Here is a 26,082-nt window from a genome sequence, read left to right as displayed (position 1 = left end):
TTGAATGCTTGCTAATATCTGAAGAAGCATAGGGGTTAATTCAGAGTATGGAAGCGTGGTCCTAGAACACAATGACCGAAACTATTAGCTCTGATATGCAGCACAGTATAGACTTTGTCTTAAGATCTTAGCTCATACCACATAGTAATAATTTTACCCATTATTGACTCTCATGACTACTATAAATGATCATCATGGATGTCTAAAATTTCAGAAATGCAGTTGCTTATTTCCTCTTGATAGGAGGGAAAATGCATACAGCAGACATGGACCACATCCAATCACATATCTTCCATTTTTTCCCTCCTATAAAGAAAATTCCATGCCAAATCCTGTTAGTGTGTGCAATTAACATTGATTAATAAAAAGAAATATTTAAAAATAGTTTTAGTATGCAGATATGATAACATCTATATTTTCCTTCAAAATTATTATCCATCTCATTATTACATAAGTACTTTAGAGTTCCCAGTACTTAAGAGCATAAGGATACATAAATCTCAACCAAACATAATTAGGAGAGCACATATATAAACATGAGAGTAGCATTTGGGAGATTATTAACTTGTTTCTATTTCAAATCAAAGGAAGAAAAAATGACTTGGACATTCAATACATCAACTCACAACACATGGGTGAAAGCAGATATATTAATACCAGAAGGTCTGAAGATATTTAAGGTATAAAAGTAAGATTTCGTTATAACTTACACATTTACTTTGTTAATATGTAATTTATCATCTACTGTTAAATTTAAATTTGAAAAGTAGACTTGTATCTTTGGGGATAATAATTTGATTTTCTTTTCGTTATATTGGATCTTTAACAGGACAAGTTTTCTGTGAGCAGAGGAACTGCTAGTTCAGTGGTTCTCAACCTTCCTAATGCTGTGGCCCTTTAATACAGTTCCTCATGTTGTGGTGACCCCTAACCTTAAAATTATTTTCATTGCTACTTTATAACTGTAATCCTGCTACTGTTATGAATCATAATGTAAATATCTGTGCTTCCCAATGGTCTTAAGTGACCCCTGTGAAAGGGTCATTTGACCCCAAAGGGTTGTGGCCCACAGGTTGAGAACCAGTGTGCTAGAGGGGCACTTTTACTCAAACCTTGCTCATTCTTATATTCTTGCCTAGTGCTTCCCAGCTCCCAGCATTGCTCCAGGCAAACACTTTTCTTCACAATGCAGATACTTAGTAAGCTTCTGCTGAAACTCAGGTGATGAAATTACTATTTATACCATTATATACCTGAAACATATAAAAGGCTTGATGGATGACCTCTTTAAATAACTGACTTGATATTCTTTGCTATATAGAGTACATAGACCAATGTAGAGGGTGAGTAATAAAGATGAGATTGATTGTATGTGACTTACAAAACTGGCATCATTGTTTTTATGGTCTTACTGTGGTTTATACATCTCTTCCCAAACACTGAGTATAACCCTGTGGACTTTCAGAATTCCATATGCTCTAAGCTTGGAATTTTCAAAGCATAGTATTTTTTTATATCAGTCTTATAAATTGAAGTTTATATTATACTCTTTTGGATTAACATCTTGACACTACCATTTTATAAGCTGATATTTACAACCTCTGAAGGACATATTCAGTAAGTTTATTTTTCTGTAAAGTGAAGTTGGCCTTGTGGTTTGGCAAAATGATAAAATAAAGCAACATTTAAAGACAGTACATTTTGGAGTTATAAGTATCTACGTGTGTAGGAGATGGAATTAAAATATGAATATGAGATGGCAGAGTGTGGAGATCAAAGTTTAAACTCATCCATTGTGAGACCTGAAATAAATCATGTATCAGGTCTCTTGATGCTCTGAAAAGACACAGCTGCTTGCCCGTCAATGCATGTGCACATGCACTATTGATTATGGAAGAATGGTATAGCAGCATGGATACTTTTCTCATCACACAGGATTTGAATTGAATACTATCTTCTGAAGCAAAACTTTAAATGTATTTGCCATCTGATCCAAAGTATTTTTAAACAAGAAATGTGTACTTTTTTTGTCCTTGGAAAGATGAAATCTACACAGAACCCTTAAATTAGATGAGGCTGAATGGGGCCAATTTTTATTTAGTATTTTGATAGATCTTTTGTATGACGTTCACTGATGTTATATTGAAATAGTAACAGAGATATTCTCTAGAGTAATAGAGAAATTCTTTTTTGTTGTGTGACTTCCCTGGTGAGAAAAACCAACTTTTCCCAGGAAGTGTTTCAATGATAGGACATACCAGAGTAAAGATTCTACCAAAGTAAACTTAATGGACCAGTGAGTATTGGACAGATTTATAGGAGTGTGGAGGAAGTCTATCTCACAGGAATAAGGATATCTCAAACGCAGCCTACTGTATCATTGAACGCCAAGCCCAGCCAGGGTGATAACACACAAAAGCTTGAATTCTAGATCCACTGTAAATGGCAGGCAGATGAACAAGTCAGTCTCTTACAGGTAACTCCGTAGGTAGAAGGGTCTCTTCTGCCAGAGGCTGGTCACCGATTTTATAATCTCATAGGAGGAAAGTTTCATAATCTTGTGACTCTTATGTCAGCTCTTCCAGCTTGTGAGGTTTACTTTCTGAGTCTTTTGAGCCTCCTTCATCCCTACAAAAGAGAAGGCTTCAGTTCCAAAGACATTGCTGCATAACTTTTCAATACCTGTGAGTGTATGAACATTTGAAATGGAGCTAATGTGATTCAGAAATTGAATTCTCATATGATTTCCATCCACTTAAATTACTCATAGGTAGCTATTGGCTACTGAATTGGCAGAAGGAAATTGGTTGCCATCTAGTGAGCTGTTTCTGCTACATCTTTCTGCAGTTCATTAACCATTATTTTCTGTAGAACCTCAAGGACTCCTAATGCATTGACATTGTCCTGCATTTGGCTGGCAATGAAAGACTGGGTCACTTACTAACATTGTGTATCTCCAGAAAAGCCAGGAAATTGATTGGACAAAATAGGATTCATTTCCTTTAATTGGTGATACTTTGCTTATTGGAAAACTATCTCTTTTCTGTGGGTGTGATTTTCTTTTTAATGTTGGTTCTTTTCAAGTTTTTAATCTTAAACTATACTTTTTTATCCTTTTCTGATATTTCCCTTCAGGTTTTCAAGCATTAATTTTAGTAGATTATGAAACAGACATAGTTATAGCTCTATGGAATCAATGAAAATATTTTTCTCTTTTTTGAAAATAAAAGAAAGAAGACTGTAAAAATGATACTCGAATAATGAGTTTTCATGAAAAGGATATCTGCATGGTTACATGGCTCTTTGGTTCTTCTCGATTGGCTTCCCAGGAACCTGTATGAAGCCCCTGTGTTTATCATAGGAACATAGATCAGATTTGTCAACCAGTAATCAGATTTTGCCATCAGTTGCATTTGGCTGTATTTTAAACAGGCATTTTCCTCAGTGAGTTATCTCTGTGATTCTTCTTCAGTTTTTTTTTTCTAATCTTTTTGTATTTTAAGAGTATATATTCATAAAGTAATCATATTTTTCCATAAAGGTTGTTTTTGAAGGCACAGTTTTAAGGCAGAGAAGTTTCATTGGGCTTGATCAGCTGTTGGTCTACACCTATGGACAGACCCACTCCCGGCAGCTTTGTTCTATAAATGAATCCACTTGCACAAGTGGCCAGTGCCTTACCCATGCTTCAGTCTGTGAGTCTGAAGGGGCCTGCTCTAGTGGGAATGATGAAGACTCAGAGGCTTCTGGTAAGTCAGCTCCTCAGGGTGGTTTGCCTGCTCTCATTTGTGACTGTGGGATTTTAAATAGCCTTTGCTATAACGGGGGGAAAGCTCATTTCTTTGAGATAAAATGAAAGTGCTTTCTCACACTGAAACTGTGAGCATTATTCCTTTGTGGGCCTGTCTGTTAATTTAATGCTTGGTGTCTGCTGCTAGAATTACTAAATAGCCTTCTTTGTTCTTTAAATAAATTGTGATTAGTGTGTGTGTGTGTGTGTGTGTGTGTGTGTGTGTGTGTGTGTGTGCATGCATATCTGCATGCATGCATATATATCTACTTTGATTGAAGAAGGAAAAGACTGAGAAAGAGCTTTCTTTATGGATATATTATAGGTTGATAACTTTTTAAATACATTGTGTTTTCCCCTCTCAGTAATTATCTTGGAAACTGAGGAGGGAAAATAAAGAGGACATGCGTTACCACTGCCCCCTCCCTTAGCCATGGTGACTGTAGAAGTTCCCTCCAGCTGTCTGCAGTCTTAAAGAAGGCCAAACTTGGCCAATACCTTCCCTGTGGACCTTGTATGAAGTGTTTCTGCTAAGAGCAGAGAAGAAATACTTTAATGATTCAAACATCATTATCCTTCCATGAAAATAGAATTTACATAAAATGCACATGGCAATTCTCATGTGAGGTGGCTTAGCAACTCCATGGGCTGTTTTTAGAAACCATGAGTTCCAATAAATGAATTTGTTTATTGTATCACAAATAAAGAGCTTTTTTAGAAAAATTAAAATTTTGACTTTTATTTCTGTGAGATATTAATATGTAGGGGAAAATATTGCAATAGAATAAATGCCACCTGTAATGAAATGGTCTTTTGTACAACATGCTTCTCTTGATGGCCCAGTGAAGACTTTATTAAAGGCATTTGAGACACTGGGAGAAGAAAATGGGCAAATAAAAGAATACTCCCAGGTGGGCGTGTTTATAAGTAGAGTTCAATTAATTCTTCCAGCCATATAAACTTCTAACCAGTGTGATCTCAGTGGGCTTTGCACTTACTTTTCTTTTGCTTTCAAAGAGAATAAACAGAATTTATTTTCTCTGATGTATATGAAATTTATTTCTATGCTTTATTTAAATATTTTATAGATGATTTATTTCATTTATTTTGGGGAAGTGCACATTTCTAAGAGCTTCTATTATTTTTAATTTCAAAGACTGAAAGAAAATGTGTTCCTTTTCAATCATTCATTTGGAAGCTTGTCTTCTATTTTTTCCCTGTGGTAAATGATTCTTTGCCTACCCCCGACTTTAGCTGGGGTCCTAAATCAAATGCATCCCTGGAACATTAGTTGATACTTTACTATTAATTTTGTACATTTTTTGTTTATTGAAATGTCACAAATTACTTGTCTGTCATTTTTCCTAATGCAGTCAGTCTCAGAACTATTCTGTCAGTTCCTCTGGGTGAATGGAAGGACAGAGTATCTGTGCCTATGAACAAATTCTGCTGTTTACTTGCTTTAATTTGTCCAAATACTTTAAGCTTACTCATCCAATAAAAAATTGTTATACTTGATTGAGAGCCACTTGATAGAGTGATATGACAAATGTATAGCCATATTACACATGCCACAAATATACATATATATGTGTGTGTATATATATATATATATATACATATTCATATATGTTTATGCCAAACTATCTTATGTAAACATTCTTATGGCTACTTTTTGGTTAATCTTCAATGTCAACTTGGCTAGATTTAGAATCTCATTGGAGATTGGTGAGTTTTACCTGTGACTGTGTTACCGGAGCAATAAACTGAGGGCCAAGATTTACTTTGGATGTAAATGGACCATCCCATGGGAAGAGGGAGGAGTGATTAAAAAAAGAGAGAGAGAGAGAAAACCAAGCAACTATCAGAATCTCCCTGTCCTCACCCATTGCTGCTGTGTGAGACAGGATGGAGAATCTTTACTGTTCCCTGTGACATGGTCTTCTGGCCAGGTACATGGGACCAAGAAACCATCTGAAACCTTCTGCAGTCCTGAGTTAAAATCACACTTCCTTTTTTATTTTCATCAGGTATTTTGTCATAGTGACCATAAAACTAAAACAATTACATTTGCTCTTGGGAAACCATTTACAGTGAATTAGTAGCATTGTTGTAAGTCCAGGGTTTTCTTCATTAAAGCATAATATATTTGTGCACATAAATATACGTTCTTAGAATATGAGAAGTTGTCCTTAATTTTTTAAAATATAATTTCATTTTGCACATATTTTAGGTTTCTGTTTTGCAAGTTTTGAGTTTTAACTCGGATTTTAAAATAAAATTCCAATTTGGAACAGAAGTAAAATGCCTTTATATGCTTTTAAACTTGTACATACATTTTCCCTTTCTTCTTTTGGGGTGTGTGTGTATGTGTGTGTGGTGTTTGAGTACATATGTTCATGTAGGAGGGAGAGACAAGAGATTGGAGTCTGATGTCTCCCTCTATTGCTCTACTCCATATGAGACATCTCTCGGTGAACCCATATCTCAATTTGGTTGAACTAGCTGGCCAGCAACCTCAAGGAGCCTCCCATCTCTACCTCCCCAGCCTTGAGATTACAGTTGCATACTGCCTCACCTAATTTTGTACATGATGCTGGGATCTGAATGCAGTTCCTCAAGCAAACACATTATTGACCAAGCCATTTTCCTCCGCATGGTGTATGTAACAGCTGCAGAGATATGAATGATATCCCAGAGACTTGGCAAATACTAATTTATGGGAATTTCCATTTGATAATCTATGCACAGAAAGTGTGCCTTTCTGGAAAGACACCCTCACATAGATGCTCTTTAGAGCCACTGCTTTCAGGTGCTTTTTTAGTGAAAGAACATATTGAAACATAAAGAACATAGTGAAAGAACTGAGCTTGTGCTCAGTAGACTGTCAGAAGCAGGTGAATGGAAAGCACCACTGGGTTTGCTGGTCTTTTGCTTTTGTCGTATACTCTGTGGACTTGAACAGCAGATTTGCCTTGGACCTGGTTAAAGGAGACAAAGCTGTGGGCCCTGTACCAACCCTACCGAACCAAATGCTGCATTGTAACATAGCCCCCAATAATTCATCTGTAGCTTAAGCTTGATGAACCATCTTGACAAAGAGGCTTCTAAAAGTGAAGACAGCTCAGGGGAGAGAAACAGATGGCATATTAAAACTCACATAAAAACTAAGGGCCAAGTGTGTGTGGCCTCCAACAATAGAGATCCCCAAGTTCTCATTATTTCACCTGAAAACATCATTATAATACCAAAGCAGAAGTTCTGTCGTTTATTATGATCTTGTAGAAAACAAACATAGTTAATATTCACATATATTTTCCCCATGTTCATTGCAACCTTCTGCACAATAGCCAAATAAAACAACTTAATCCACTGCCAGTGGATAAAACAGATTAAAAGTAATGTGAGATTTACATAAAGTTTATTGAGGAATGAAAACAAAGAAACAGCTAGTATGTGTAACAAGAATGACTAGAGTGAATACTGCTAAGTGAAAGAAGCCAGAACAAGGAGGTGCACACTGTGTGATTGTACCTGTGCATGCAATGGAAAAATGTCAAACTCAGAGAAAGAGGAAGACAGTGTTTACAAGGGGTGAGGACAAGGACACCGACTCCATTAATAAGATCATCCAAACACAAAATGGTCACTACACCTAATGATAATGAAGATGTGAGATTCACTAAAACGACAATGAGAGTAGATTTAAGGGTTCAGATCGCTAATACAATGTCACAAATGATGTGTTATCTACCTTTCTTATCATAAGCATTTGGCAATACATACATACAACAATCAATATGTTACACATCTTTAAATATTTGAGTTTATTTATCAATTATGCATCAATACACTTGGCATGCATATTTAACTACTGTAGTATCATATAGGGACAAGAAAAGTATTTTATTGTGACAGCTGAGAAAAAAATCTTAATCATTTATCTTCTCCCCTCCCTTTCTCCCCCACTATTTTCCTTTCTCCCTCTCTCCACCTTCCTTTTTCCTTCTCTTCCCTTTCATTTTCTTTTCACTATTTCTAATTTATATTGACTATTTTAAATATTTCTATCAAAATTATTGAAATATGATATGTGACAAGCATATCTGAAAATACTCGCTGTAAGCCTAAGCAGCTGTCACACAAAAACGTCTAATTTTGACATACAATGCAGCACAGATAAACCTTGGATATGCTATGCAATGTGAAATAAGTCACACATAGAACAGTCAGTTTTACATAATTCCACTTTGATGAGAGGCCTAGACTTGTGAGATTCATAGGTGTAGAAAGTAGAATGGTAGTTACTGAGCTGGGGTGGAGAAGGGACAGTTGAAGTTACTGTTAAATGGACATAAAGCCTCAGCTGCAGGAGGTGGGAAGCTCTAGAGATGTATGGCAGTGATGCTTTCTCAACAGTGGCCACATAATTAATGCTGCCTAACTTTGTGGTTGAAAATTATGAAGAAAGTAGATTGTCAAGTATATTTCATATAATCTTTTCCACTGTGTTCTCAAAATGATGAAAGGATAGACAGATTTGTGTTGAAACAAAAATAACATGGGGAGTTTGGTTGGGGGAAAGTTTTCTCGTTTCATTTGTAGGCCACTTGAAATAATCTAGAGTGCTAATGTGCCCGCCTGTAATTCTATGACTAGGGAGGCTGCGGCAGGAGAGTGGCAATTTTGAGGTGAACCTGTTCTTCCAAGTAAAAATTACTAGAATGCTAATATGAATTATAAATATTTGAGGAGCTAAGTATACTGATGTGAAAGACACGTGGACCAAGGATCTTGAGCAATGCATTTTATTTTACTATTGTATTATCTCTAGAGGTTTTGTCAATCTTAAAATATTTCTCGATACTGAGATACCCCTGTGATGAAAAGGTATTCTTTATTTAATTGTACATGAGGAACAGAACTGTGGTCCCTGTGGGTTTCATAAATACTAACTTCATATTTATGATCTACCCTTATTAGAACCTAATGTACACTCACTAAATACGATGTCTCTATCATCTACCATACAAGATTTCTTTTTATATCATGAAGCCAAAGATTCATAAATATTTTACTTTTATGAGCCACATTCTTATCAATTAAATTCTTTTTCTTGTGCCTGTATTATACTACAGTTAAATATTTAAGAGAAAGTTTCATGACCATCTAAAAACATTACTCTAACAAATTAACTTGTAGAGAAATTTCTTTGACACTGTAAACAGTGTCACACACTCTGTTTAGAAGTAGTGAAATGTACCCTACAGTTACAGCAAGCTGAAAGTGACCACATAGTCAAAATTACTGCTTATAATTAATGTACTTTATTTATGGCAGAGATGTATCATTTAGATTTTTACACGTGTAGCATTTGTCACCACACTTAGTGTGACAAGTTGTCATATCTTTGACCTTACGTTCTTCTGATATTTACTATTTCACCTGAAACTTCTTGAAATATGTAGGGAAAATATTATTAATGAAAAGCTTCAATATAAGGGACTACAATTAGATTTTTATACTATACAGCAACTAAGGTGTAAAATATTTATTTTTTAAAAAAGCATTCCTTGTAAATGTACCAGAACAAATGTCATCAATAAAAACACCTGAGTGGTTCACTACATGTTCACAGAGATTACAGCATCATGTTGCTTTCCCAAATTTTATGGTGATCGATTCTAAAAATTTAACTTTAATTTTCAAAGCATAGTGAATGTTTACTGTTCTGTGGAAAGCATAATAGTTGACATTTATTTTTATTTATGCATTTATTTTGTTTGTCTGTGGTGTATGTATATGTGAGTGTGTGCCTGTGCCTGCAGTTGCTTGGCATGTGTGGAAACTGGAGATTCATATGGTGTGTTTTCCTCTATTGCTGTATACCTTGTTTCCTTGTTTTGTTTGTCTAAAAACTTGATTCAAGAGAAAGTGTAACATTGACCTCCAGTTGGAATCTGGAAGGCATGTTGTTGAGGTGCTCTGGCTTCTGCTATCAGCATCCTGAGGCTATCAAAACAGAAAATACTACTCGTTTGGGGTGCAGTGTCTCTTCCCTGAATCTGGAGCTCACTGAGTGCTTAGACTGGCCAGCCAGCTCCATGGATCTGCCTTCTTCCACCTGGCTAGGGCTGGGATTGCAGAGTCATGTGGGCTGGAAATACAGAGACATACTGCCTTATCTGCTTTTTCATGTAGTCTAGGATCCAAACTAAAGCCTTCATGCTTGTATCACAAGCACATTAGCTGCTTCCCTAGTACAACTTTTTAACTGATAAAACATTGGGATGAGAATATACCTGATTCCAAATTTTGTTCTGTACACAATGTCAACATTTGTAAAACTCATTGTCATTTTTACCCTGAAAAGTTTGCACCTTTTTAGCTGCCCAAAGGTTTGGGATGCAGAGATCATGTGGTACACTACACTCTGTTTTTCACACATTGCCTTGAGAGCAATTAATATGATTGCATCAGTAGCAGCTAGCTGCTACTATGATAAGAATTATTTACATGGACTTTCTTCCTCTGGACAACACTGTGTAACTTATAGTCCTCAAATGGTAATATTGAGCATATTACCCAATTAGGGAAGGTAAGAGGGAAAATGAGAAGTTTTAATTATGCTCAGACAGCAGGGTTAAAATGCAGGCAATTTTGGACCAAGCCAGAAATGTTGTCACTTTATAGTAGAGGATTTTTATTTTAGGGATGTATCTCTATGAACTGGGAGATCCCTTGGGAATAAGTGGAAAGATTCAGGACCTTAGAACTTTAAAGCACATTTTGGAGATGAAGTATATATTTAATGTCATATTTTTATACTTCACTTCCTGACTTAAAAGAGATGTGAGGTGGTCTACAGTAAGTAAGCTGACAGAAGATGACCAAAGAACATTTTGTGAATGACTAAGAGTACAACCATAGCTAGTATATAGGTCTTTATGATTGTGTCAATCGCAGAATAGACACCCTTTGGGGGAGTTAGTTCTTGTCAACAACCACACCTTCTAAACTGTCTGTCCAGAGTTCAGCAAAGAATATCCAGGAGGAATAGGTTTCAGATGAGGGAGGGAGTGAACTACACTCCCATTATACTCCCATTACATTAGTTGATGTAAGTTTTTATTTTTTAACTTCTTTGTAGTTGATTTGTCTTTATTTAAGGAGAATTCCATTGAAAAGTGAAAATACCTGCTTGTAAAGACAAACTTGTCATCACATATCCATGTTTCCTTCCCTACACATTACAGCAAATCTCCTCACCTGGGACTTCGAGTCTGGTTTCTGTGGCTGGGAACCATTTCCCACAGAAGATTCCCACTGGGAGGTGACGGAAGGGTTGCACAATGGAGGACACCCTGAGGCTGGCCACACAGGGAGCACAAACCACGGTAGGGGATTCTCTTTAAAAGGAGTTTTCATTCATGTTGAAGTGCTGATGCTATGCATTTTTGTTTCTAATTAAAGAATAAATGGAGCTTTTGTCTGTCTTGTCTTAACTCCTTCTGACCTGATTAATAATTAATTGCTAGTTAATTGGGTGCCCTGAAAGCAGCATTCTTAAGATAACTGTCAATTTTGTTGTTGCATTTTTTAAAGAATATTATAGTGATGATGTAAAGAGGGAGATAACATTTCTGATAAATTGTACAGTAGGCTTGCTTCCTTCCTTTAAGCATTCCAAGTCTTGCAAAACAGAAAGAAAAAAATAATCTCATCTTCTATCTGGAGGCAGAGAACAAGGATTTAGCACTATCTATAAAATCTGAAAATACTTTAGACTATATACTACAAAATATCATTACAACTTTTACATATCCTTGTGAAGTCAAGGAACCATAACTACCTACAATGTTCTGAAAATGCTCTATGACACTCTTAGGCACACATAACGGCTTTGCTCTCTAGTTCTTTGTTTTTGTTTACATTTCTATGGCATAGCACACACACACCTAATATTACATTAACTCTGTAATCACACAGTTGGGGGTCTAGATCATTTTCATGCTCACTGGGCATCATCCTGCTACTCCTTTGAGATCTATAAAGAAGTATGCCAAACACAAATCTTGGCATAATTTTTAATTATAGTCTTTGGAAACTGGGGTTGATGGAGCATTGGAAGGGATTATGGAGGAAGTTTGTTGGTTACAACTATACAACTGGTTCATGGACTGGTACAGTAAGTTCTTGCCTTTTTGCTTATTGGGCCAGTAAGTCTCAGCTTTCCTTTAATGTTCTGTTCCACAGTGACTTAAACTTAAAGTTTAAAATAGATATGAGTAGCAATTTTCTTTGTAAGATGATATGGATTGTTCCTTTGTTCTGTACCCAGGCCAATCATTAAGCCAATAGCATGTATCAGAGCTGGTTTATGGTAGGTCTCTGTGTTTGAGGCAGGCAGAGTCTGGTAGCTAAATCTGGTAAGCAAGGGATCGCATTCATACATGCTGAAAGTTGTAAGGGCTGGAGGGTTGTGGTCAAAGTGAGGCAGAGGGCCTTAACTGAGAATGACCCCCAGTACAGCATTCCTGAAGGGAAACAAGGAGCCAGGAAGGAAGACAGAGGGAACTGTAAGGAGATGGCAAAACTGAGGAGGGGTACAAGAAACGTGTTCCAATTAGGGAAACGTCATTGCTAGAATGTCTGTTTGAGCCTTGCTTGTGATTAGGCATCACAGAGGAGAGGGTACCCAGGGCTTTGAAATTCGTCTAGAGGACAATAGAGGTCCTAGTAGGCAAACTGAAGCCTGTGACCAATCATATTTGTTGGAGAAGGCTATCTGAGTGAGATTTGGGGACAGAAGAGGATAAAACCTGGAGTAGGGCAGACAGAAATGTAGTAGCAGTGGAAACATGAGGACCTGAGCAGAGGCTGAGATTCCCCAGGGAATCTGTGCACAGCTTTGTTGTGGTGATTTGATATGAACTTCATCATGACTAGGTTTGTGAGACTGCACTGTCAAGGGCTGGGCCATAGCAATGACATTGTGTAAAAGTACTTCAGCTTTGTTAGCGATAGAATATGGAAAACAAAACCCTCCCATGTGTAGTCATGAAAGATTTTTATGAGGCATTAAGTATAATTATACTTGCTAAGGATTTTTTCATATAGTAGTAGGAATGCTGGAATAGCACCAATGGTGGGCCTGAGGGCTAGTGTCATTGCATATTTGTGGTAGTGCTGTAGTTGTTTTTTTGTTTGTTTGTTTGTTTGTTTGTTTGCTTGTTTTTACTCTTTGGAGACCTGCCACCCCAGCTCCCAAATAAATATACAGAGACTTATTCTTATTTATGAATGCCCAGCCTTAGCTTGGCTTGTTTCTAGCCAGATTTTCTAACTGAAATGAACACATTTCTATTGTTCTGTTTTGCCTCTGGGCTTTTTACCTTTCTTTATTCAATATGTCTTTCTTTACTTCTTACTCTGTGGCTGGATGACTGGCCCCCAGTGTCCTCCTCTTCACCTTTTCTTGCTCCTTGCTCTTCCTCTCAGTCCTAGATTTCTCCTCTTATTTGTTCTCTCTGCCTGGCAGCCACACCTATTTCTCTCTCCTGCCTAGCTATTGGATATTCAGCTGTTTATTAGAGCAATCAGGTGTTTGAGACAGGCAAAGTAATATAGCTTCACAGAGCTAAACAAATGCAACATAAAAAATATGCAACACATCTTTGCATCATTAAACAACTATTCCACAGGATAAATGAATGTAACATATTTGAAACTAATATTCAACAACATAGTGGCATTAAAATGAATGTGTGTGTGTGTGTGTGTATGTGTGTGTGTGTGTGTGAGAGAGAGAGAGAGAGAGAGAGAGAGAGAGAGAGAGAGAGAGAGAGAGAGAGAGAGAGAGAGATGCACTTGTATAGGTCAGAGGTCAGAGAACAACTTTTGGGAATCATTTCTTTCTTTGTATCATGTGGGTCCCAGGAATCCTACTCAGGTCTGGCACCTATTGATACCAATCTCAAATTTATTGTCTATATAAAGAGTGGCAGGTAAATAGGTCATACAGTATATAGGCTCTGGATTCTGGCCTCCTTAAATTAGCACTATGGATTTAATAATTACACTGATTTCCCCCCCCCTTTTTTTAACTTGAGTAATACTCCATTGTGTGGACAAACCACACATTATTTATTCACTTATCAACTGAAGAGATTTGAACTGTACATGTCTCAGTCCTGAGTGATACACATTTTCACTTCTCCTGTATTCTATGTCCAATGCTTATAATATAGTTCATGTTAGTTGGCTAGGGACTCCTACTATTCTGAGTCCTTTGTCATGTGTGGGAAATAACTGTTCAGCCACCCCTATTTATGTGCTTATTCTCATGGAGTTTCCTCCATCAGTGCCTAGGTCAGTACATAGGAATTGTTTTAAAAATGTAAACCCTGAACTCAGTGTCTTTAGGAATTATGTTTTCTCTATAGATCTACTATTATTCTGTCTGTAAATAATGACAATTTTACATTCTTCCTTCCTGGTTTTAAACTTTTGTTAGCACATGTTAGTGGATATAAGTGTGTGTGTGTGTGTGTGTGTGTGTGTGTGTGTGTGTGTGTACATGTTTGTGTAGAGATTTTTATTGTCCTGTTTCTTTATCAAGCATGGGATAAGGCCTCTGGGAATTGCTGAATAGAAGTAGTGGTAGCTGCTGGGCTTGTGTGATTCTTATCTCAAGGATAATATCAAAAAATCAACCTTGAGTACCATGTTTGTACTGTAACATTCCTTTTGACTCATAGTATACTCATTATTTTTTATAAAAATAACCATGAACATGAGTTTAAATTTGTCAAATAACTTCTTCCGCTTTTCTTGTGACAGTCATGTGATCATTAGATTATCCTTTTTCTTTATTGTAGAGACTGATTTTTAAACCCTACAGCAACTCTAGCCATTTCTGAAGCAAACTTGTTTGGTTTGCTTTTGTTTTGCTCACTCTTTACATATGTATTCACACACACACACACACACACACACACACACACACACACACACACACACATGTTTGCTTAGGATTTTTGCCTATATTCATGAACAGACTGGTCCTTCTGTTCTTAGGACAAATTAGACATGCACCGTCTAATTTCCAGGCTATTGCCTGAAACAGGTACATGGTTTGCAAAAGTAAAATGGGGAGAATGCTTGCATAAACATGTGAAGGAATCTATGAAATAGTACATTTTGATTATGACACATACAGCCCCTTTTCATATAGTCAGTGTTGACCTGAATCCAGGAAAATTACTGTTTGGATGAGGTGTTCTCCCAGTCAAAACAGTTGGCTTTCTAAGTTGCCTAGAGACCGTTTGTGTTATATTCTGGCTGTCACTTTGTGCTTATCAAAGGGCAGGATCAGACACCGACATTGTTTGGCATAGCTTTCCTTGTGAGTGTTCAGTATTCAAGGAAGCTCTCCCTGATGCAGCTCAGAGTGTATGATCTTCCAAGCTGCTAAAAGATGCCATCCCCTGCGCATTTGCTGTGAGTACATCCACGTCAGTTAAAATCTAAAGGCAGTTATTTTGTTAATGTTCAGATTAGATCTTTAATTAAGCTCCCATCCCCTCCAGCACAGACAACAATGTCAAACATGTAAGCCCCAAGAGGAACCACAGTCACTGCACGCACTCGTCTCCTTCAGTACATTTGGAAGAGACTTAAAAATAAAACTCCCCAGAGAATTTCCTAAGGGCATGTTGAATATCTAATTGTAAACTTAGAAGCTTCATTTAATTTGATTTCAAACTCTATGACAGGAGTTAAAGCAATAAAAATGTTTGTTTGGGTAATTTGGATTCAGAGTTTATCTTTTATTAATTAAATTTTATTTTAGATATTTAAGGTCATACATATGAAATTCTCTGTTTTTTTTTTTTTCAACAGAGCCTAATGGTAAACAGAGGAAAATGTGATTTTCTTTACCTGAGTTACAGCTGAGTAAGGCCAAGGGGACAAAGACCTATGTGTACACCAGAACCGACAACTCACTATGTGACTTTGCATTTGTTTCTGTTTCTTTTTCCAGGATCGTTTATTTATTTTGGGCCACAGCAGTCTACTGGGGTGGCCAGGCTTGGAAGTCCTATCCTTACCAAATCACTTACCACCTCTACTCCGTGCCAGGTAACCAGCTCTTCTGAGCCTCCGTTCTGTGGTTACAGCGACTGAGGTCAGAGTACATTGATAGCAAATGCTTGTCGTGTTTTCTTTTTCATGATGCTTTAAGAGGTTTACAGGAGCTGCTTCAGCATGAAATGCTGCATCCTTCTGAAAGGCTTTGCCAGACATCGCCTCCATTATTCTCTTATAGGGCCTGCTGTAGTCTTCAGTGCTTTGTATTCTTTTCACACGGGCCTTTCAATAATCTAAAGTCGATGTACTTTGCCTAATTTACTGCCTGCTTTGCTCACGAGTGCAAAGTGAGCAGAATAAAATCAGTTAAGTAAGTGCCTGTTGAGAGAAAGCTAAAATTGTGAGAGAGGCTGAATATATGCAGAAAAAAATTACATTTGTTGAAATTTTATTTTCAGTGAGTCAGTGAGTTTGTTAATGCTGCCAAACACAGACAACCAGCAGTAAAATTTTCATTCCATTTCAGTACAACAGAGAAGAAAGCAGACCTCAGCAGGAGTTTAAGTCTCTGGTTTGCCACTTGCAATTGTGGTACATGTTGTTTGACCACAACTTTGGAGATAGCATCTCCACTGAGATGACAAGCATTAGTGTACTTCCTTCACATTACCATAAGGGTGAAATTTACTTAAATAACGTCCTATATTTGGCACTTAGTAGGTGTGGTGGTTAATCTTCATAGTCAGCTTGATAGGATTAAGAACCGGCATGGAAATGCAGTTTTGGATACGTCTATGATAGTGTTTCCAGAAAGGCTTAACAGAGATGGGAAGACCTACTTCAAATGGGGAAGGCCCCATCCCATAAGCTTGGCTTCCGAAAGAACGTAAAAGTGAAAGCAAGCCGAGCAGCATCTTTCTCTGTTTCCTCACTACACAAGCGATATATTCAGACACTACACACTCCTCCGACATGCAGCAGAGTCATATTCCCTGCAAGGAAGGAAAGGCCATTACATGGAGCCAGGAAAGCAAACCCTAAGTTAAAAAAGGAGAACCCAGGATCTGGAGCATGACAGTACCATGGAATATTCTTTAAGGAAAGCTGCCCACAAGGAGTGGATCTGGCCCTAAAGAGAGGCTGTGTACATTGTGTGATATTCCTATGATGATGGATAATACTGAAACCATGAAACAAAATAAACCCTTTCTAAACTTAAGTTGCATTTATCATGCACTTGGGCATGGCAAGGAGAAAGATAACCACCACAGTAGGTATTTACTCAGCAGTCCTGTGGCTTTCTCTAACACCTAACTCTTACATCCAGAAGTGTCTGCTCACCTTGTATATTTTGCCATCCTTTGCAGAGGTTGAGCATGCAAGTTTCAAGATTTCAATTCATTTTTAAGTCTGTACAGATCAGAAAGCAATGATTAGGTCAATGCTGAAGCATGCAGTAAATTCAGGCCTCTAAATACAGGAGTGTAGCCATTTACTCAGACTCCTTGATGATGAATTGCTTATCATCCAGAGGTATAAATCTAATTATGTTTCAGTTTACGATAGGTCTGAGTGTAGTGTCTGGAGCTCTTAATACCTTGTCAGTTTCCTTTTGTTTTGATTTTTAACTTTGCCCCCGCCCCCCAAATCTTTGTGGGAATGAAAATGAAAGTCACTGCTTATCTCCCTTCCATTTCAACCTCACCCAAATGCCCTCAGCATGTTTCTACCTTTCCTTTATTTTAATTAAACCCTATGTGATAGAATGTTATAGATTTTTTTTAGAAACCTCAGGAGCAATTCTACACACTTTAAAATGTACTTTACAAGCTAGCCTGGCTTTAATTCAAGGGCATACACTAAGTTATAGACACAAAAGTCATTAAGGGAATGGGATGCATTCACTTTGCCTCATTCCATGTATTTGGAAACAAGTATTAAGAATGCATGACATTCTTAGGACTCACTGAGTATCACTGAAAAACCCAGGTGTGTGTGTGTGTGTGTGTGTGTGTGTGTGTGTGTGTGTGTGTATGTGTGTGTGTGTGTGTGTGTTTTTCTTTTTGAAGATGTCCTGTATTTTTCATCACTATATGCTCGTTGAAGACCATTAATTATTGTTAGCCATTGGGATGTCAGGTTTTCATCAGTTCCTGTTGAGGAAACTTTTCTGTGTTTTTGGTAAAATGTGTAGCTTTGCTGTGGGTGTTTTGCAGATAGATCTCAGTGCAAACATCATTCCTGGTGTTTAATGTTGACCTCAGAACTAAGGCTTTATTCTCCAGTGGCTTCAGATACTGAGTTAATGGTTCCCCATTTTAAGTGGAAAATTAAAGTGCTTCAAAGACCCACTACAGACTTGTAGAAGTATTTGGCTTTTGTTTTTGTATCCATCTGCTTCAACTTTCTCCATCTTTGTGTTCGAGAGGAGTTTGGGCTACTTGATAGCACATTCTAGCTTAGAAACTAGTAGTAGACTGCATGGGAGGCCATTTGTGGCCAGAGATACAAATATTTAATGCTCTCACTCAAAGGATTTTTCTCAGTATATAAAATTTCCTTATTTATAAGTGCAGGGTAATATATGATACTTTTATAAAAGTTACAGAGTAAGCAACCAAACCAAATTCTTGTCTTCTTAGGTAATTGGAGAATCTGGCTGATTCTCTGATTCAGAACATATTGATAATAGTTCTGTTTATGGAACAAATGTTCTTCATTATAAAATAATGCAGGAAAGCAATAAAATCACCCAAGTTGGGCACTTTGATATGATTAAAGCCTCCATCTTACGAAATTATGTGATTATTTTCTCCCTACACTGTCATATCAGGCTGATACCATTAAGGCTAGTTTTTGAAAAGACTTTGAAGAAACATGAGCTTTCTTCTGAGTCACCTTTTTCTAATAGCACATTTTAGGGTCATTTTGTATGAATTACCTTGTTCTTTATATATAGTCAACACATGGCTCCAACATGCGCATTGTTCCTGCAGCTTGTCATTGTTCACAACGTGAACTTTAATTTCGAAGCTTCAAAAGTCACTTCAGCCACTGGTGGAAACTTGGCCCATTTCCTCCAAACAGGAGATAGGACAAACAGAACACATGCAGACCAGAAGCCATCATTTCTCATTGATGTTGAAGTGTAGTTACTGGTTATAATTAGCTGGGAAATATGAAATATGAAGGAGATTAATGTGAGCATTAATATTTTCTGAGTTCACATTTATTGCTGCACAAAACCCACAGTGTTTTACTTTTAGGATTTTGCCATTAAATACAGAAAGCTCCATAATATGAACCTTGAGCTTTCAGTGGTTTTAATTACTTCTACAACTATTATGCAATTATTTTAATGTGGCTTTGTTTGAACATAATTCACCATGTTCTTTTTCAAAAAACACAGAGGAGAAAACCAGGACAAAGGTGAATATGAGGCAGGGTTATCTTATATGAGGGAGGGTTATCTTTCACATGAAAGTTTTGAAGGAGCAGACTCTCTATAATTGGACCTAAGTTTCTCAGCCAATGCAAGGGGAGACATATGTGCATTAGAATCAAAGATGTCAAGAGGGGAAAAAACAAAAACAAAAACAAAACCTTCAAAGTGGCTCTTCTCCCCTCAGAACTCATGGCTAAAATGATGCAAGCGTTCTCCCTGTGGTTTAGTATGTAGATGATCACTACGTGAGAATCACAGTTCTTGAGGCTGCAATTTAATAGCAGCAAACTGAACGCATGTTTGCTCTGATGATATGTGAGGTTGGCCAAGGACATTGTATTAGCTACTTTTCTTAGTACTGTGACAAAGAGCTGACCAAGCAACTTAAAGGAGCAAGGGACTTAATTATTTATTTTAACTCATGGTTTATAAGAGTTCAGCACCATGGTTACCTGGATTTATGCTCTTCAGCTAGGAATAATGGCAGAAGTATGGCTGAGTTGCTGAACTGACTCTCACCTTGTGGTGGACAGGAAGCAGAGAGGTAAAGAACCCACCACCAGTGATGTAATTTCTCTGGCTAGGCTCCACCTCCTAGAGTTTGCTCCTACATACCACAAATTGGTACTAGCTGAGAATCAAATTTCCCAAACATAAAGGGAGAATATTCTCTATACCCAAACTATAACTGATATAGTGATTCAATGTACATGAAAGTGAGTATGATATAGTAGTAGTTACAAAATTCACCCTCACTGACAATTTTGAAATTTCCCCAAAAGTAAGGTGATGAACACATATCAAGGAACAGTTCATGAATAAGTGATTCTGGGGTGTGTCAGTAATGGTGCTCTCACACATTTCCCCACAGTTGCAATGCTTAGATATTTTCTGATGGGTTCTGGGTGAGGCCAGTCTGTGGAGAAAAGGTTCAACATGTTCATATCACTTAAAGATTTCAGTGACTAAAAGACGTTCTGCTCTACTGGTGATGCTAAACTTCCACTTAAGCCTGCTCAGAGAATGAATACTAGGAATAAATACAATTACACTAAGACTCATACAAGTACCATGGGATAGGGAGGGGTGTGCACATGTGTAAGTATGGAGTAATCCTCTCCAAAATACTTATTCCTAGTTACATTGTTGGGACCTACAAATGTCTTCACTTTTTTTTTCCTGTTTTTGTATGTTAATTGTTATCCTTGTCATTATAGATATTCTTATTCTAAATGCTAAAATATGTAGCAAGTGTGGCAAAAACAGAAATAAATAATATATATTATATATATTAATAATAAATTATATATATCAGAGTATATATATATATATATATATGTATATATATATATATATATATATATATAGCCTGATGCAAAACAAGAAAAGCAGAGGTAGCTGAGGGCAGGGGATACACCTGAGAAAGGACAAGATGACCATGCTGAGGAGTTCTGAGACAGGGAGGTATGTTGGTTACTTTTCTGTTGGTATGATAACATGACACACCAAGGCAACTTACAGAAGAAAGACTTTATTTGGGCTTCTGGTTCTGGAGGAATAAAAGCCCATCATGGAGGAGAGGCAGGGCAGCAAGCAAAGCTCATGGAAGCTGCATCAGGAAGCTCCCATCTTTAACCACAAGCATGAAGCAGAGAGCAAACAGGAACAGTGTGAGGCTTTCAACTCTCAAACCCTTCCCCTCCCCCAACACACTTCTTCCTACAAGGCCACCCTCCTACACCTCCCCAAACAGCACCACTAACTGGCCACCAAATGTTCAAATGCTGGAGCTCATGGGGATATTTTCTTTTTATTAAGAGATTTTTCTATTCCTTTTATATATCAACCATGGATTCTCCTGTCCTCCCTCCTCCCACCCCCCAGCTCCCCCCCCACCAACCCACTCCCCATTCCTATCTCCTCCAAGGCAAGGTCTCCCCTGGGGAGTCAGCTCAGCCTGGTACATTCAGTTGAGGCAGGCCCAGTCCCCTCTTCCCTGCACCAAGGCTGAGCAAAGTGTCCCAGCATAGGCTCTAGGTTCCAAAAAGCCAGCTCATGCACTAAGGACAGGTCCCAATCTCACTGTCTCGGGGCCCCCTAAACAGTTCAAGCTAAAAAACTGTCTCACTTATCCAGAGGGCCTAGTCCAGTTCCATGGGTGCTCCTCAGCTATTGGATTACAGTTCAGAGACAGACATTGGGATAAAGGCTGTAAGAGATAGAAGGAAAGAAATCGATAATTTGAGCCAAGTTTTTGAATGAAGATAGATCAAAACTCAATGAAAAAGAAAACATAGATATGGAGGAAATGGCTTTCAATTCTAAGTAACATGCTAGTGTGTTGTTTATTGACTTAAGTAGCAGAGTCGCTAGATCTAGCTTACTGGCTTACTGATGATGTCAGTCACCTGAGAAGGAGCCTGCCACTTGTACTAAATTGCATATGTGTGTGTGCTTGTATATGTTTGTTTGTCTATAAACTTTTATGCATTAAGAAAAATATGTATGAGTAGTTTGCCTGTGTGACTATTGTACCACATGCCTGCCTGATTCCCATGGAGGCCAAAAGAAGGCATCAGGTCCCCTGGAACTGGAATCATAGGTGTTTGTAGGCTGCCATGTGTGTGCTGGCAATCAAACCCAGGTTCTCTAGAATAGCAAACAGTCTTCTTACTACTGAGCCATCTTTCCATCCCCCTCCTCCTGTTTGGAAACATTGTCTCATGTAGACCACCCTGACTTTGACCTCACTCTATAGTTGAGGATAACCCTGAACTCTTGATCTTCCTGCGTTCTGAGTGCTAGGATATTAGGTACTTTCTATAGTACCTAGCTTTTCAAATCCATATTAAAATAAATACCACAATGTAATTAGAGAATAAAATAAGCTGAATTTAAGTTTCTACTCTAATTTTCAGTTAAGTAATTGTTCCATAGGAACAATTTTTTAAAGGCTCTCTGTGTAGTGTGAGCTGGCCTCAAAATTGCTTTTTCTATTTCTCAGTATTCCAAGTGCTTTGAATACAAGTATCCACCAATCATCTGCTCTTTGGGAGTTTTATTATCAAATGGAGGTTTCTTGATAACAATAACTCAGTCTTGAATGGTTATATTCAATAAAAATTATACCTTAGTGAAAACCAAATGTAAAAAACTCAGGTATATATATTAATATTGTATTTTACTGTATATAATGGTATAATTTTAAGCATTCTGAAGCTCTGTTTAAAGCAATATGCTACAATGATGGGAAATTTCCTGTGGTGGGCTCAGTACTGTGATCAGTAGGTCTTTGTGGCTCTTGAGCACTTAGGAAACTGAATGTCACTGAGACAATGAAGTTTTCTCTGGCTGTGTTTTAATTTATGTTTAAACATCTACACCATTTTATGCCTTTGTTATTACACAAGAGTTCCTAATCTTCCTCCACTCCCATTGAATATTCTAGATTCCTAAGGGCATCCAAGACATTATGCATTATCTGATTTAAATTCTTTCCTTCCCTCCTCTTTCCTTATTCCCTCCTCCTTTTTCTTGCCTCCCCTTTCTATCTAAATGTTTATAGAAACTAAACCCCTATGCAGTCCATGTATTCCTTTTTTTTTCCTTCAGTGTATTAGTGGAATACCTACTACACACAAATTGCTGTAATGGGTCTGCAAGGAATTTAAAAGATGCCTCATGAATTTGAGTTTAAAGCATAATGGTTTAACACTGAGTGTATACCAGACCCTTGATGAGTATCTACTTGAAATCCCAGTTGTATTAAGTTCGTTCAATGACTTCTCCCTTAACTTTGGAAGGTTGGTTGGTTTGTACTAAGCTGAAAGATTTATGTCTCTACAATGCAAATTCTCTTAAATATAACTTGTAAGCTCCTCTGCTGTTGAATATGGATCTCCTTGGCACTCATGTTTAGTAACTATTAAAATGACTTCACACTAGTGAAGAGCTGAGTGACAGTTTGACAGCTCAAAATACTGATGGGGTGTGAGCGTCCCCTGCACAGCCAGGTTTAAAGCTCTTTTTTGCATATTCACAAGCTGGGAACATGGTGAGACTTACTGCAGGGATCTAAAATTTAATTGCCGTTGAGGAACAAGGCCTCACTTTTCATGACATTTAATGAAATGCTTCCCTTTGGCTTTACATGTCTAATTTACGTGTCAAGATCTGAATGTAGGTAAGCAAGGTAACAAAATCTAAGATGAAATGGACAATCAGAAAGGATGTTTTGATCAGGTCATGGCAATCATATCTACACAAAAAAATAATGGCAAATTGAGACACAGAGTGGCTAGTATTTTTAACTGAAGAACAAAAGAAAAAAAAAACACATCTTTTTCTTACCAGCTAAAAAAACTCCCTCTTTGAATGTTTCATTTTTCTTACAATGTCTCTACAGCTTTGGTGCTCTCTATATGATAATGGGTAGGATGAAAAATCACTGTGTATCTGAACCTCATTTTGTGGAAGTTTTGAAAAAATATTATGCAGAATGAATCATCCCCAGACTGAAAGGATTAATCTTTTCCTTACACAGTACCAGGTCCTGAGAAAGTGCCTGCTAAGTGTTGGTGGAACAAATTAGAGCTCCTGATGCTAAGAGCAAACTGAGAACTCTCTTTATTCTCTTCAGTGTACAGTTAAGCCACCATCCCCTTAGACGCCGTCATCCCTAATGATGACGAAGGGGTAAAATGATTAAAATTTTCCAACCTCCTAAAGAATATTTTATGTGCCTTAAGTTATTGATGAATAATATCCCATTAGCATTCAAGTTCATCAGTAAAATCATAATGGAAAAATTATTGAACTTATTTGTTATAATTTTTGCTGTATTGAAAATAAACCCTAATTTTCAGAGAATGCTTTTACTGGTTTGGGGTTTGAATAGAAATAGCATATATAATTATTCCCAATGTTGTAATGTTGAGTCATGATTTGCACAACCCAGACTTACAAGAATCCATAGGGTAGGAACCAAGGAAACTTCTCTGGGAGTAGAATTGGAGGACCCATGGTGATGCTGGCAACGACTTATCCTCAAACTTATTTTTATCTGATTTATTGATGCAATTTTGACAAATGTTAAAAATAACAACTTACACAGATGGGGAGAAATAAAGACAGGTTCAATGGAAGTAATTAGCATTTTGTGGAATTTCACATTTTAAGGACAGAGCAAAACAAAGTCATGTTTATTATTAAAATATTCTGCGGTATTTTAATTTTATTTTTATAAGAAATTATTTTGTGTACTTAGGGGGGTATGTATGTCAATATATGAAGATCAGAGGACAACTTACATGAGTTGGTCATGGGTAATAAACATGGTATTGGCAGCAGCAAGAGCCTCTGCCCTCTAAGTCATCCTGCTGGCCTGCTATTTTCTTTTTTCCCTTTATTGAAAATATTTTTTCTCATATGATATATCCTGATTATGATATATCCTCTCTCTACTCTTCACAGTTCCTCCCCATTCCTCTCCCCTCCTATCCAGATCCACCCTCTTTTCTTTCTCTCATAAAAAAATCTAAGGGATTATAACATAACATAACATAACATAACATGACATAACATAACATAACATAACATAACATAACATAACATAACATAACATAACATAACATAACACGATAAAGCAAAAACTAACACATTGAAATAGGACAAAACAGAGGAAAAAAGGCACAACAAACAGATATGCGGTCAGAGACCCACTCATCCACACACTCTAGAATCCTATAAAAACATTAAACTGGGAAACCATAATATATTCCCAAAAGACATATAGGGTAAAATGAGAGATAAATCCATAAATAAAATATGGCAAAGTAAAAATAAAGAATAAGACTAAAATTAAAACAAAAAGCAGCCCTGATACAACATTATGAGACAAGGAACCTCCAAAGAGGTTCAGTTTGTTTTCTCTTGGCCATCTACTGCTGAGCATGTGGCCTACCCTGAAGAGTAGTTTCTCTAGTGAGACTCCCTTAGGGAAAACTAAACTTTCTTTTACAGTTGGCTATCAGTTGGAGATAGCTTCTGGGTTAGGGCTGGAGGCATGTGTCCATTTCTTTTAGCTCTCAGACCCCATCTGGTGCAGACCTGTGCAGGCCCTGGGAAGGCTGCTTCAGTCTCTATGAGTTCATATGTACTTTGATCATGTTGATTTAGAAGGCCATATTTTCTCTATCTCCTGTGGTTCTTTTTTTCCCCCTCATCCAGGTTCCTTTGAGCCCCAACGGGAGGGATTTGACAGCGACATCCCATTAAGACTGAGTGTGAGGGCAATCTAGTTACATCTATCATCCAATTGATGGCCTGCTATTTTAAATGACTGACAAACTACACTAGATAGGTAAATATATATAATTCTGAACTTTTCTCTGCAGGTTCTGTTTTGGTATCATCTATCTGAGCATTCCCGTCTCTCTGTTTTCACAAGAACATCATTAGATGGCAGTTTGCTAAAGCAGAGTGAAGTGACCGGGTTCCCTGAATCTCAGTGGAGCCAAGCAAAAGTCAATCTTCATGCAAAAGCTGGAGAGTCTACTTTTCCTTTCCAGGTAAGCATATAAGCAACTAATGCGGCTCATCAGAAGGTGTATGTTTCATACTAATCATTTCAGACAACAAGATAACATGGCCAATGAATATTTGCAGTATTAATAAGATATTAATGTTCAGAGACAAGTAGACAGCTACCTTGGCCTACATGCTCAGAATTATATATGGAAGTGTAGCAACTATC

At 37.4% G+C, this 26,082-nt stretch overlaps 1 protein-coding gene across 1 annotated transcript in view; it reads left to right on the top strand.

Annotated features, from left to right (window-relative positions):
• The window catches only part of Malrd1 (MAM and LDL receptor class A domain containing 1), a 602,817-nt gene that overhangs the window by 90,573 nt on the left and 486,162 nt on the right, over positions 1-26,082 (top strand). The window contains exons 9-13 of the mRNA XM_076572692.1: positions 588-680; positions 3,542-3,749; positions 11,047-11,187; positions 15,837-15,934; positions 25,724-25,897. Coding sequence (XP_076428807.1) covers positions 588-680; positions 3,542-3,749; positions 11,047-11,187; positions 15,837-15,934; positions 25,724-25,897 — 714 coding nt within the window. The remainder of the gene's footprint in view (positions 1-587; positions 681-3,541; positions 3,750-11,046; positions 11,188-15,836; positions 15,935-25,723; positions 25,898-26,082) is intronic.

Source organism: Peromyscus maniculatus, chromosome 5 (assembly GCF_049852395.1).
Source record: "Peromyscus maniculatus bairdii isolate BWxNUB_F1_BW_parent chromosome 5, HU_Pman_BW_mat_3.1, whole genome shotgun sequence".
Classification (NCBI taxonomy): domain Eukaryota; kingdom Metazoa; phylum Chordata; class Mammalia; order Rodentia; family Cricetidae; genus Peromyscus; species Peromyscus maniculatus.
Note: the sequence above shows the minus strand (reverse complement) of the source record. Positions and strands in the feature narration are given on the sequence as shown.